The 15107-nt window shown below is 42.1% G+C and overlaps 1 protein-coding gene across 3 annotated transcripts in view; it reads left to right on the plus strand.

The window, feature by feature from the left end:
* Nucleotides 1–595: 595 nt before the first annotated feature.
* The window catches only part of LOC111573642 (cGMP-inhibited 3',5'-cyclic phosphodiesterase 3A-like), a 79215-nt gene continuing 64703 nt past the window's right edge, over nt 596–15107 (plus strand). For all 3 annotated transcript variants that reach the window (XM_023277908.3, XM_023277907.3, XM_055008074.1), the window contains exon 1: nt 596–1732. In XM_023277908.3, the coding sequence (XP_023133676.2) occupies nt 818–1732 (915 nt within the window). In that variant the 5' untranslated portion in view covers nt 596–817. The remainder of the gene's footprint in view (nt 1733–15107) is intronic.

Consider the following 15107-nt stretch of genomic DNA (forward strand, 5'->3'; position numbering starts at 1 on the left):
TATATACATACAAAAATATCTTACAAAGAAAAGTATTACAAAATATATCAAACAGGATGAAAAATCTAAACAGAAGCCAGATCTAGGGAGGACAACGCCTGCTGGGCTGGCTGAACAGGATTTGGGGGTTTCACTGCTGCTGCAATCTCTGCTCCCTGTGTGGAGTAGAGGAACTCGGGGGTGTGAATGAGCTGAGAGAGCTGGTGACAAACACTCCGGATTTGCGCCTCCAAACGCCCAGCAACAAGCCGGCGGACAATCAGTGAAACAGCTTAAATTCCTCAGCAGCTTTTATCCTCGAAAGTACCGGGAGATTCTACTGTTTCAGGGAGAAACCGGGAAGTGGTCAAACCGATGGTTTATGGCTGAAGGTTCTCGGAACGGGACTGATGTTTTGCAAAGACTGCTGCTGCTGCTGCTGCTGCACGGACCGGGCCGTGGAGCCGCAAAGCAAAAGAGAATGACAGCAGAAGTGAAAGAGACGGCGCGCCACAAAGGAGGGCAAAGCGGGACGTGTGTGTGCAGGGAAGCGGTGCCCTAGATCCGTGAAACAACTGACTTATTCTGTCATCCAGGCTCCTTTTATGCTGTTTGGGCAGCAGTTTCTCATCCCGCACCTGGAAAAACAAAGAGAATGCATTCACTGAGAGCACCTCTCCATGCGTAAATGGAGAGGCATATGTGCGTATTAGCGGCGCTTTTTCATTGTGCTTACAATAAATGATGTTTGTTCTGTCACTAACTCATGTCCTGTCCCACCACCACACTGCTATAGATGCATTATAGACTTCCTCATACTTCATATCTGCCATGAGTGATGGCGATGCCTGCAGAAGCTTACGGCACCGGTGCGCAGAGTAGCACTCATGAAAAAAGCTTCAGCGCACCGGATCGCAATGGTTATGTGAAAACATGTGTCATCCCACTGTGCCGTGACCGGGACTATGAGTCGTGGGTGAGGCTAATGTTCACAAAAATATGGAGTTCCCAGAGACTCCGGAGCGCGGTGTGTGTGGGGTCGCTTTCGGTTTTTCTCGCTCTGTTGGTCAAATGTGCAGACTGGAGAGCTGAAGGCAGCAGCAGCGCTGACAACACACTCCCGCATTCATCGTCTCCCCTTCACTTGGCTTGGAGCTGCTCGGCGGAGCTGTTGCAAACTTGCTGGAGTGTGGTTTCGCCATTGTTCACCCTCGTATGTGCCTTCTTCTGGGTCGGTGTGTACTTAATCCGCTGCGGGGTTCTAATCCAGACCGCCCTCTCCCTCCTAACCTTGTGCCACCTGGGCGAAGTCGCGGCGTGCTCGCTTCTGGACGGGACAGATGAGCAGCTGCTCTCCTTCACCACAGCGGCCGTGGTTGTGCTCCTCTGCGTGGCCACCGGCGCACTCATGGTAGCGCGGCTGAATCAGGGCATTTCGGTGATCGTTTTCATCAGCGTGGTCAGGACTATCTCGCTCTTCTCGCTGCACAAAGTGCGGGCCACTTGGAGACCGTACGTTGCGTACCTGGTTGGAGTGCTGGGCATCCTGCTGGCGAGGTATGCTGACAAGCTCCTTCCCAACCAAGGGAGACACAAGGAGGGCTGCACCCCCGTGACTGGAGCCAGGGAAGAGATCCCTGTATTTAAAAGGCGCAGGAGGTCCAGTTCTGTGATAGCCTCAGACATGGCACACAGTCAGTCCAACAGTAAGTCACATCGCCGGACCTCTCTGCCATGCATCCAGAGGGACCAGGTAAGAAGTTTCTGTCCCGTTCAACTTTTCTATTTCTGCCTTGTTTTCTGCTTCTTCCCATGACCAATTTTGGATTTTGTGGTGAAAGGAGGAAAGCAGGGAGCAGTGCAGTGGCAATAAAATGAGAACTGTGGGCCTTTTATGAGACTGATTATAATTTTCAGTATAATTTTTTTTTATTGCTGTGGACGCTGAGGAGCTCATATAGTGCTGAGAGTTCACATTTTTAGTAGAAAGGCTCGTATGTCACAACACAACAAAAACAATAATACAAGCAGCAATAATATTAATGATAATTAGAATAACATTCTTATATCCAAATTATTATTATTATTATTATTATTATTATTATTATTATTATTATTATTATTATTATGTGCTTACATGCTGTGACTGTACATTGCAGTGTGCATATTACACTTTGATCTGATCTAATCTGCACTAATCATCTTTGGACTGATATCTTGTCATTAGCCCGTTGCCTCCATTTCCAGGAAAAAAAAAGATATTAATGAACTTATTTTTTTTCTATTTTACCACCACATTGACATTTATTAAATAATTACTGACTAAAATTCCCTTTTAACAATACAAATGAATACAATATCTTTTACAAAAGCGATCATTTAAGCCAAATTTCCCACATTTTCTTCTGAAATGTTGCAAGCTTCAGACCAAGGTGATGCTTGTGGGGGAAAACACTCATACACACAGGCCTTTGGTTTAATGCCATGCTCTCTGTTGTCGTTTGAAAATATTGCACCAAATTTGGCATTTTGCTACTAAAAGGAGGCTATTTTTGAAAGAGAGCTTTCAAGTGCTTATGAGAAAGGCAAGCTGAGGACACAATGTCAGTGATTCATATCATCCCTAATTATTTATGTCAAATACTTTCCCCAGATGATCTCTGAACCACTGCTTTTCTGCCCTGGACTTAAATGCCACTTGTTTCTCGTCACTTATCGAGGCTTGCTGTCCTTAAACCTCAGGAATGTAGTAGCACTGGCTTTTAAACCTCCTCCGATACTGATACACATGCATACCTGTGTTAAAGGGAGAAGTGGGGGCTCCACTCAAACAGACTCATGTCAGCTTCTCAGCCCCTTCTCATGGAAAATCAATGATCATGCTGAGCATGTGGATGGGAAACAGACTTCTGGAGTGATCAAAGCACTCGTTGTGACCTGTGAGTGTGGTTTGGTTGGGAGATGAGAGGCTGCCCTGTCGCCCCGGCCACTTGAAAGATGCCCTCATCTCTTAGGGCTAGTTAGCGTTGTAGTGTGTTTGTTTGTTTTTCTTTGTGGTCATACACGAACACATTTGGTACACAAATCGGATATGAAAAGACTCTCAGATATTTTACAGTTTACACGTTTTTCTGATCTTAGGTTTGATGTTGCAGCTGAAGCTTATTCAAGTGTCCATCTTTATTAATTTGATATGCAGCGGTTGCTTTGCTGCACTAATGGAGTCCAAATGTATTTACGTTTTTCATTGAGCGGTGAGCTGATAAATAGCTGGCTATATAGTTAACATTGAATAGTTACTTTGTGCCTGTAAACATGCATGTGCAAAAATATCAGATTTTTTTACACTCCTGCAAATGATGGAAAAAATCTTGCAAATATACAAAGAATGTAGCTCATTCACTATGCATTGTTTTTTTTATATCTTTTTGTTGTTGCATTAAACATTTGTTTATACCTGCCATGTTTAGATTCACACTTCATGACCTCCCATTATAAACTAAAAGGAAACTGAATATAGGCGAAAGTTAAACGTTCTTATTTTTTCACTCCAAACAGCAGCAGCAGTAGTAATACAGACACTAGAAAGCTAAACTGTATTAAAGTCACAGTCAGTGTACTGTTGCAAAGATACCAAATGTGTCAAAGACAAAAAGAGGATGGATACCATTATGTTTGGATTCAGACTCCATTTCTTTAAGGGATTCAAGATGGAGTCACTTAAAGAACAATAAAAACAGCACTAAAATCAAGACATTAGTCGTAAACAGCTCTCATTGATGCAACTGTGGCAATTAACACGCTTTGGTCTGCTTTAGATTTAGTTTTTTCTTGCAGCAGCGTCCCATTAAAAGCTGAGCAGGATGGAACCAGTAGACAAACACAGCCAGCTATCATGCGACAGTGCAGACATTTCCAGCATCTGTAACTCTGCTCTGCTCTGTCACCTCGGCCAGGCTGGAGCCCTCTGCTGAAAGATGATCTCAATTACAGCTTTTTGTTGTGGCACATGAAGACAGCAGGCTGCACTGACTGCACCGGTATGGAAAAAAAGAGAATATATTAGAGTTTCTGTAACAAAACCTGAGTGATTCCCCTTCATGTCTGATGGTGCTGCTAAGCAGTTGACCGGTCATGGCCTGCCTGTAATTGAGACACACATGGCGTGCATATGCTGTCTTAACCGTGTCTTGTCTTGTCTGTGTGGTCTGTAATGTGTAAACTAGCCCGTGCTGATCCACTCCAGTCATCACCTCACTCACACTGCGCTCTGGCCTCCCTAAGGGGGGTCAGACACACTTTTGGGGGCCGCAATGGAACCACCACATGGGGATGGGAACAGTGGAGATGTCCGACATTATAAAGTGTCTTACTGACTCTGTCTGAATGTACAAATACAGGTTTACTGGCCAACGGCAGCGGGGTTATAATTTTCTAGCAGGTTGTTTGGTCGATCACATAAGACGTTGGTTGATGTTTTAACAGTTCGCCCTTTAGCTGTGTTTTATGGAGTTATGATGTTTTAAAGAAGAGCTGCACTTTGTTGACCCGATGATGTTTATATTACTGCTGTGCATCTGAAGTGTTTGAAGGATAGGGTGAGGCTAAATGGAGGCCTACATTCGATACTTAACTTTGTTTTTCTCGGGAAGCTTCTCCCATAGAGTTTTATTTTTTTCAAAAAAGGCTCTTCAGATTGATAGTTGCTGTATAAAAACACTTTATTCCAAAAATAAATAGAGCAAAGAGGAGTCTCTCTGCCTCTTCTTCCTCAGAAGTCTTAAAGCTGACATGTTGCCCTCCGCCGCTTTGCCAAAGCCATGCTCCGAGGCTGCGCTTAAATCTGCACAACTCGAGATTTAATAAACAGTCATTTTCCCTCCTTTTGATTACAAACTGGCTGCCAGCATCTATCAGCTCACAAAATAGGTGCATTTTGCAATGCTGGGGTTGTCCTCCCCATCATGGGCTTAATAAAAGAAAGTCATTATCAGCTGATTTGATAGCGGTTAGCGGGGGCCTCTGTGGGATAGTTCTTCTTTCTTGGGTTAATACAAAATGACAAGCCAGTCTTCTGTATTCCAGCTGGGGATATTGAACTGGAGGACGAGGTGTGGACTTGTGGTGTGGATCGCTTTTCACAGCATGTAAGGAAATTTGAGTCCAAGGCTCTCCTGCTGCAGACATCAGCGCTGTCACCGAACTTTCCCTGCAGAGGAAAGGAGTCTGCCATATTTCCAGCACACATTGAATGTTTTTAACTACCTGAGCTGCAAAGTTTGAGCACAACTGATTAGGCAGTGAGTGGGAGTGAGCTGCTTTTTAGAGGATTCTCTTTATGAGGTACTGGAAGCCACTCCCTCTTCTCTCAGTAACTCCACCCCTCTCTACAGCACTCTGTCCTCTCACTGACACCAACACAAATATTATCCCAACCAGAGGAGGAAATTCTTTCTTAACTTGGATGATAAAGATATTCTTAAAATCTATGATAATGACTTCCTGTGGAAAGGGATCCAAACACAATTACTGTTGTAAATGTTTCTTGTTGCTCTATTTTTGCTGTACCGTGCGTAATTGAATTGTGTTAGGGATGGAGGAGGTTGGTGATAGCCTGTGGGCCAGTGATTTACCCGAGCACACTCTCATCCCAAACAGCTTGTTTGTATTCTAAACACATAGCCTCATGGGATATGATGTTTTTATACTTTTTTCTATTTTTTGTGTGTGACTGGACTGCCCTCTGGGCTAGAAACGGTCTCATTGAAAGCCTCCCCGTGCACTTGGAAAGGAAGCTCATATCAGCATGGGACTGTGTGTCTTGTGATTGGGCGATCCACTTCACACTTTCAATCCCCATTCAGTCCCAGTGTATTAGCTGCGCTGTGCATGTGTGAGGAGGATGCAAGGGGTGGAGAAATTGGGGTAGGAATGAAAGTAGGTCATTTGAGGTTTTGCTTAGTAGCCAGGCAAAACAGCAGGCTTACTCTTACCCCCCTAAACGGAGGAAGAGTCTGGCATTTGACGGATGCAGCGTAGCAACTTTTAGCGTGCAAACTGCTCCAGAGCTGTAGGTGTCACTTCTGCCATGTTGGCTGCACAGCATGAAGTCACATCAGTCTGAGGTTTTGGCCTGTGTTGCGACGGTCAGCTTCCCAATGTTTAAAGGTTAATTTGGGATTATTGCAACCTGGATCTTGTTTTCATAATTTTCATAATTTTCACTTCCATTTCAATCACTTACAATAACAGTGGAACCACTGAAATGTTTATTGAAATTTAATAACACAGTGACAACATTACTGCAAAGTCCATCCGGCCAAGATATCAAACAATTGCTTCTCAATCGGTTTCTTTACATTTACAAGACTAAAAATGAAACCAAACATGAAGCCAGATTATCTAAAGCACTTCATTTCAGGTTAAAGCCAAAAGTCAATGCACCTTTAAAGCTGGTAATAATCCGTCACTGTGCAGGAAAACTAAGGAACACACAGCAGGTCAAAGCTGAGCTTGTAAACTGGGATTAAAGTCAACAATGCACAGTCTGGGGAACGCTATTATTATTTGCCTCTGTCTTCTGTTTAAAAGACTCTGAAGCTTGTTTGTTGAAAGGAATAGTCGAACATTTTGGGGAAAAACGTTTTTGCTGATGCAATTTGTCTACACAAATATGAATATTTGTCTACTACGAAAGCTATAATATGCTTGCAGGACCAGTCTGCATTAAGAATATGACAAACACCAGAGTGGATCATTCTAATTTTATTTTTTGGTTCTGCTGACTTTTAACTACGAATCTAGTAAGCTTAGCACAAACCAAATGTAAAGAAAATACTATATATGCACCATTGTTGTTATTTCATGCTCATTATACAAAGCAGAAATGGGCATGCACAAACTGAGGTGTGGCAACCCCAGTTCTCTGGATTCTAAAATATACACCTATGTAAATTTGCGTGTAGATGAGAAGCACAATGTAGAGGAAAATGTTAAAATCTGAGAGTTACATGAGAAGTTTGTCTTGTCTTGCCTTTGATAAATATGAAGCTATAGTCTCTGGATCAAAGGACTTTCTTAGCATGAAAGCTGCGAGCTGTGGTTAGCCTTTCTCTTCCCCAACTTTAAAAAAAATCTGCAACAGTGTAACAAACTACAATGCATTAATGAAAGAGATTTAGAGTTACCAATAGGCTATTTTTCTACCTTTAGAGAGATCCAGGCCAGCTGTGTCCACCTGCTTCCAGTCATTTTGCTAAGTGTAGTAAGCTTGTTTCTCCCTGTACCACATATTTATCCCTCACACATGTGATTAGACGTAGTATTCATCTTCTCGTCTAACTCTTGCCTCATCAATAAATGTATTTCCCAAAATGTGGAACTCTTCCTTTAACACCTGTATCTGACCACCTCATTTTTGCTCCATCTGAACTGTTTTTAGGGATATTGCCATGTTCCTGGATCTCAGTGAGAACACAGTTAATATTATCGATAGTAATGATGACCAAAACTACGAAAATTAGACCCACGTTGTGATAAAGCAGAATTATTCTTTCAAGTCTACATTACATGGCTCACCCATCTGTGTCCACTTCTTTCATTACCTTCATTTACAGCAGCAAGAGTAGCTCATATCCTGAATCTTTCTCTCTTTATCTCTGATCACCTCAGCCAACCAAGCCAGAGGTCCAAGACTGAATTGAATACCCCTCTTCACTCTCTTCCCTACCCCTGGCACGACCACGCTTTGGTTCCCTACTGATTACTATGGAAATTACAGACGTCTGTGCGAGCATGTGTGTGTGTGTGTGTGTGTGTGTGTGTGTGTGTGTGTGTGTGTGTGTGTGTGTGTGTGTGTGTGTGGGGTGCCAGCAGCTTGATGGCTGCCAGCTGCTGCCGGCTGAGAGGTTGAATCCGCTCTGAGAAACATGGAGGGCCTCTAACCACAGACACAACCCAACACAGCTGGAACTGCTAGACAGGCGCAGGCCTCCAGTCCTAACACACATCACACATATTAACACCTCAGGTTCCTAATAACTGCCTCACATTTGAATAGAATGGTCGAATCTGAAGCCAATTATGGATTTTTTCGTGTGTGTTGAAGGGTAGATTATGCGCTGTACTTTCTTCTGCTCTCTGTTCTAGACTGAGGTAATTATGTCACTCAAGTTTTCAGTGTTACCATAAGAGATCGACTATTTCGGTAATGGAGGTGAACAGAATGTTCCTGGCATGAATGTGTGTATGAGAGAGTAAGTAGGTGTCTGTGCTTCGGCATCGGTATGTTTGTGCGTGAGGCAAAGATAGAGAGTGTGTGATCATGTATGTGGACAACTGGGTGCACTTGCACATGTGAATGATACAGTAGGTGTAAGTGTGATTGGAGCTGGATATTTTTTGAGATACGTCACTGCTAATACTATAGCCAGTGTGCTTTCTGAGGTTTGTGATTGTTACCATAATAATATCAGTGTTGATCATTTATTTTGAGATATAAAAACATATTTTTTTTCCTCACAGAACCTTGGTAGAAACCAGAACTCTGAAATGTTACATGTTGTCAGAACATATGTACCCACATCAGGCATTTTTTTCTTGCTGTGGCATTATTCGTTGGTGAAATCATGGAATTTCTAATCAATATAAAAATAAACAAGGCTAGGACAGGACGTGGTATTTAAAAGTTTCAAGGATCTTCTGTCCACTGCGAACAACTGACCTTCCTCTGTTATTATTTCCCAAAAAATGCTAGTAACAGCACTAACTGCCAATAGGAACATTCAAACTTTTATGGAACGCAAAGTTTAAACACTAATAATAATGGTCCGTATTCTGATAAGACATAAAAGCTGGCAAATGGAGAAACAGGTGACAGTCAGCTCTAGAAAACTTTGGAAACTGTCCTAACACAAAAATAATAAGCAGAATACCACAGAAACTACACAAGCAAACAATACACACAGGGACTACAGGAAATATCTTCTGACAGAATATTCCAATACAAGTATAGTTTATCCCAGTTCCAAAGCATGGCTGTGAAATTTTTATGGTGGGTCCTTTTTCGGAGACTCAACGTTGTGGTCCCTTCTCCGTGGCTGCTGATGGCTGCTTTTCTGGCTAACGTCGCTAACGTTGCCGCCAGGGTTGAACAGCACTGGAGCTCTGTAGGCCTTTGCAGTCACATCAGGAACTCCAATGTAAGGCTGAGTTTTAGTCCTGATACCGATTTGATAGTTTTGTTGATAATATTTTGAGATACATGAGCATTGTTTTCTAGCAAACCCTTTTCTATGAAGCAAAAGAAGATAAACCTTTAACATCTAAACACAAGGCAGTCATTCGTGAGGTTTCTCTAAATACAGCATTGTCTAAAATTAGGAAAAATATGAATTAAAAGCACTAAAATGATTAAATATGAATCATAGGTGTTAGTACATATCTGGCATGGCAGCATCAGTTTGGGAACTGAGCGCAACACCTCATCTGTGTGTCGTCTGAGGGGCCTTTTCAATCACACGAGGAGCCCATCTTTAAGACAGTGATCCCTTACATGACGGGACATTCCTGCCTTCGCCCCGCTGCTATATGAACTGGAATGTGCAGGTTGAGCAGAGCCTGAAGGACAGAGCTGTGGGCCTCTGCACGTTGCCTCCCCCCTACACCATGACCTGAGCCAACACCACCATCCTGGGCTGTCACCAGGTGTGCAGCGGGACTCTGCTGAATGAATAGACACTCTCACATTGCCCCGGGAAGTGTGTGCTCAAGTGTGTGTGTGTGTGTGTGTGTGTGTGTGCGCATGTTCATGAGAGGGAGGTTAAAGCAGAGAGTTGGGGGGAAGTGTAGTCCTAAATAACTGCAGTCAATAGAATGTGTGAGAAACAAATGGAAGAAACGACTGTTAAGTTTTCCCTCTCGGAGTGCTCACAGTCTGGGACAGCAGCGTCCTAAAAATGAATTGATCTCGTGGCCTTTCATCTGTGTCTGGGTTCAGAGAGGAAGTTCAGTTAATCCCTCAGGTCCTGTGTGGCCATTGTGTCTGCGTTCGAAACAGAGCGGGCCGCCGCTGCCATGATTCATTTAACAAGCAGGAACATTTTGAACCCTTCTGACTGCAGCTGTCCAATAAATCCAAACATAGTCAGCTATTAATTGATTATATATTTCAAGAGCATGACAAGGGGGCGTTTTTCAGTGATCGATGACTGTATTTAGTAAACCCCCTTGCCAGGTTAGTTTCTTATGGTTTCAAAGGACAGAGCTTTGCAGATCTTTTATTTAATTGCAGCATAACTTGTCCCCTAAACATTCCAGCCTCTCCATTTCACCACAGGCCTGCTGTAGATTATTTCCAAATACCAGTGGTTGAAGAAGTATTCGGATCCTTTACAGGGGTAAATGTAAAGTTTTTAATTCATACGCACAGCTGAGATTGAAAGTTAAAAAGTGTTTTTATTTAAATTCTATGCTTCAGTACAAACTAGAGGTAGTTTGACTGTTTTAGTTTCATGCTGCTTTATACTACTACTCCACCACAGTTCAGAAGGAAATATTGTACTTTTTACAGTGTTATAATGCTTCTTCCATATTAACATGTCATTAATATAAATAGAGTAAGATCCTGCAGTACAGATGTATGCAAAAGTTTAGGATACAAATGGAGACATGACATATTTTACTGCTTTTTTATGTGCAAAAGGTAAATATTACCGTTGCATCCTAGAGAAATCAACAAAGAGTCCTTCAGCAAATGTTAAGGCGCTGATTGTTTTTAGTTCATGAACTTTAAAAGTGGAAGGGTGGACAGTGGAATTTGCAGGCTGGTCTGATATCAGGTGCTTTGATATCTTTTTATAGCCTCTCAGTTATCTTAATTCTCAGAGCCTCAGTCAGGAGAAGCCTCTGGTTGCTGAGTGTTACCACGAAGAGCGAGAGAATTTATCAGCTCTGAAAGTGTCATCAGCTGACGAGTCCTAAAGACACTTCTTCACCTGCGTTGGAAGTCTAAAAGAGGCAATTAAGACCTAATGAGTTAATGAAGGTCTAACACTGCAGAGATAGCTAGGGTGCCAAACAAAAACAAGATACAGTTCATTTTTATCCTTATTTTTTAAATTAACAGATTCAAATATAATGTTTATTAAAGTTCATTAATATTTGAAAATATTCTTTTAAATTAATTGATATTTTCAATTTTTGTGCTTAGTTTGTTTCCCCTCTAAAATCAAGAAAATATTGTATATAATTTGCCCAAGAGGTGTCAAGATCTGTACATAAAACTATACAGTATTTTTGATACTTTAAGTAAGTTTTGTTAGTCATACCTTTGTAGTTTTTCAGTCATTTCACACAAGGGTCTGAGTTATTCATCCATTATTACCTTATGGTATTAAAATGGCCCCTGACAGATTGATGTGTGTTTGTGTATATTTTGTGATGTGATTAATATTAATAATTCCGCATTATTTAAGAAGCATTTGGGGTTTTGAGGTTTAGCTCATTTTCCAACCTGTTATTTACTGTAAGTTAGTTTAATCTGCACATTTATTTGCAAAATCTTGATCTGAAAATTCTGGCTGCCAATTAAATATAGTTGACTAGAAGTGTTACATTCAAGGAAATGGAAATTGCAAGCGGCTGGAACCATGAAGAACATTAGCTGAGTAAACTTACTGAGTTACATTCCACCATTACAAAGTGCACTCAGATGTATTCTTTTAAACATGTTAGAAAACAGTCTTTATAAGAGCAAATATCCTTGGACAACCAATATTTGAATGTTGTATTGTTTAAATTCTTGATTACAAAGTTCACTGGAATTGAAGTAGGAAAAATAGTTAATTTAATTTAGCTTGGTCAGGCTCTGACTTTGGAATAAAATCAATAAAATCCTTTGGAATTCAACGTCTTGCACTTGAGTTAGCAGGCTGCATGTGTCTGTAGCTCAGTGCAGAGGTGCAAGGAAGTGTATTATTGTAACCTCTGCCTGGTAAGCCTCCCTGTCCGTCCAGCCCACTGCCTCACTGGCTCACCATGAGCCTGTCTGTCCCAGCAGCCAACAAGGCTTCTGCTGTTCCCTGCTCAATGCTATGTTTTGCTCTCTAAATATGTTGGAGTAAAAAAAAAAAGTCTGTCTGTACATCTGTCTGTCAGACAGGCTGTTTCACCCTTTGCAGTGGCAGGAGCCTTAGGGTTTGGGTTAAGGGTTGCTTTTTCCCAGTCACTTTCAATTAGGCAGATATTAAAAGTGCAATGCATATCTGTAGTTCTGTGCAGAATTTCAGGGATGGTACTCTGTGTCTATATGATTGAGGTTTTTATGGACACGACATGTATGAACAAATACCAGTGCTGGAATGCTGCCTTTGATGCTCAGTTTAAGGCCATTTTTGGACGAGCTCGGTCACTTTTTTTTTTTTTTTTTTTTTAAACTCCACTCTGCAAACAGAAGCTGGTAATGGTCAGCTGAAGGAAATAAGTTATTTTCATTAATAAAAATAGCTATAAATGGAGAAAAAAGACAGTGATTTTCAATCAGTCTGTCAGTTTCATATATTTGGCTTTGTGAGTATCCTTGTTAAATGATTAGATGTTTATATGCGTGGAAGTTTGTGCATTATCATTTATTAATACAGGACACTAGAAGAAGTTTAGAGGAACTTCTTTTTCTTTGAATGTGCAAAGCACAATAAAAGTTTAATTTGTTTTTAAAGTGAATGTTGTCTCAAGCTGACATTCACTTGTTAGGTACATGGGGAGGACAAGACATCCAAAAGGCCCCAAGACATTCCCACACTAACAAGGGTTCAGCTCCTCACTGTATTATTCAGATTGGAAGTGTGACTCTCAGTTCAGAATCGGTGAGACGAAGGCAGCAGCTATGCCTTGTCCTCAGTCTATCTCCTAAAAGTTCCGTTCACACCCTGAGTACAGTGAAGTGGTGTCCGCCTCCACTTGTACGCCTCGACTTTTCTATACGCTGTGACCAGCTGCTAATGTACACACACGTTGTCCAGCGGACTGGCCAGGCGAGGTCTCATTGATTTGTTGCTGCATTGCCTGGAGACAGTAAGCGATGTCAAGGCGGACGTGTTCTTGTGTAGGTGACATCCGTTTATACTCGGCCACAATCAATGGCTATGAACAGCAGGCTCTCCTGTGCATGTGTGTGTGTGTGTGGAGACAATCCTGTGCAGTGTAGATAGTGGGCTGCCGGATCCAGGCACCCCTTCTGGCCCTAGATAGCCCAGCTCACCGGCTAATTGCTTCAGAGAGCACAAGGCAATGGTGGACACGGGTTCACATCTTTTTCTGGGAAACAAGAAGTCAGAAAAAAACATGACATGAAAACATGTGAGCCTCATTGATAAGACGGACGGTATTGTCTCAGAAAACTTCAAATGAATTCCTCTCCACAGCCCTTCATCCATACAGATAACATATAGCTCCATGCTTTGTGTATTTCTAGGAAATCTCTGTGTCGTAAAGAGAGAAGGTGAAAATTGGGACTCACAACAACGTGATTAGGATATAAATAGGCATCCTGGGCCTTTATTTTAATGGTTATGTGCCTTGGGCCACCTCAGATTTCTCTCTCCACGCTTTCTCTCTCCATAGTGTTTTCCATTAGCTGCTGTTCCATTCATACTCTCTCTGGTCGCTGCGTCGTCTCCTCCGGGGCTGGACAGCGAGAATGAAATCTCCATACCTTCTATAGCAGACACTCTTCTCTTCTCTTCTCTTCTCTTCTCTTCTCTTCTCTTCTCTTCTCTTCTCTTCTCTTCTCTTTCTCTTCTCTTCTCTTCTCTTCTCTTCTCTTCTCTTCTCTTCTCTTCTCTTCTCTTCTCTTCTCGTCTCTTCCTGTGATTCTCTTCTCTGACTGTGGAAAGAGTTTCACGTCAGTTCTTCAGGCTTGAGGCTGTTTAGCAGCCTGATTCTGGATCACAACAATGGTGTTGAGACCAGAATGCAGATTCTGAATTTTGTGTAATGATGCTACCAACATAATCTCCCCCCGACCCATCTTTTTCTTACTGGTCTCCTGTTGAAGCTAATGTAAGTTTTTTTTTATCTTATTCTTCCTCCATTAATAATCAACCCATCACCTTGTCATGACCAGACCCACTTGAGTATTAATATTTAAGAATAGTGTTGGGTTTGGCTGGTGATTCATCAAGACTTTAGAGAGAGCATTTCCATTGTAAGGATGAGGAAAGGCATGTGGTGGTTTTGGCAGAGCTCCACAAACTGGAGAGGCAGAAGGACTTTTGACGTCATCAGGAAACGTGACCCACTTCTCAAGAGGCAAGGAGCCTTGGGCTGGTTGAGCAGATGTTGCACAGATGAGCCTGCCGCACACACACACACACACACACACACACACACGCACACACACACACACACACACACAAACACACACACACACACACACTCCAGCACCTTTTCTGTATGCACACTTCCTACTCTGCCTTTATTTTCCATTAAAATGCTCGCAAAAAATTAATAAACAGCGCGGGGACTTTAGCCGGGTCTCATCTGGGTTTGTGGTTGTGCAGGGGTGTGGACTGATGTGGTCGTCTCCCAGAGTACAGACAGAAGAGGTAAAGCACGACTAAAAGGAGGGTGTTAGTGGGCCATTCAGGTCATATCTGGTGGGTTTTCTCTAAAAATGTCCCAGAGGGGTAGAAAAAGGAGCCTGCAGCAGCTTCTACATTGCTGCTGTTATGTAAGGTGGATGTTCATCTCTCCATCGGCTCCATCAATCTTCTCCTCATCCCCTCTGCCATTATTTCAGATGTTATATAAAGCTCTTCTTTCTGGTCTGTCAGTTAGTTAAATGTGTTTCAGTGCTGTAGGCTTTCTTTATCTCTCTGCTATTTGCCTTTTCATTTGAAAATTGAAAAGTGCCTGTCATAGGGCTGTTTTCAAGAGATGGATAGTCCAGCTCAGATTGACATGTATTCCCATCAGAGCAGCAAAGCTTTCTGACCTGTGTCTCCTTGACTTTTACTTGATGTTAATCTTAAAGCATCTATTATCAATATTTTTTATATTAGCAATGGATCACATGACTACTTGTAGGTCTCACTCATAGCCACAGTTTGATCTGACAGAATTCTTCCCTG

The sequence above is a fragment of the Amphiprion ocellaris genome, chromosome 3 (genome assembly GCF_022539595.1).
Source record: "Amphiprion ocellaris isolate individual 3 ecotype Okinawa chromosome 3, ASM2253959v1, whole genome shotgun sequence".
Classification (NCBI taxonomy): Eukaryota; Metazoa; Chordata; class Actinopteri; family Pomacentridae; genus Amphiprion; species Amphiprion ocellaris.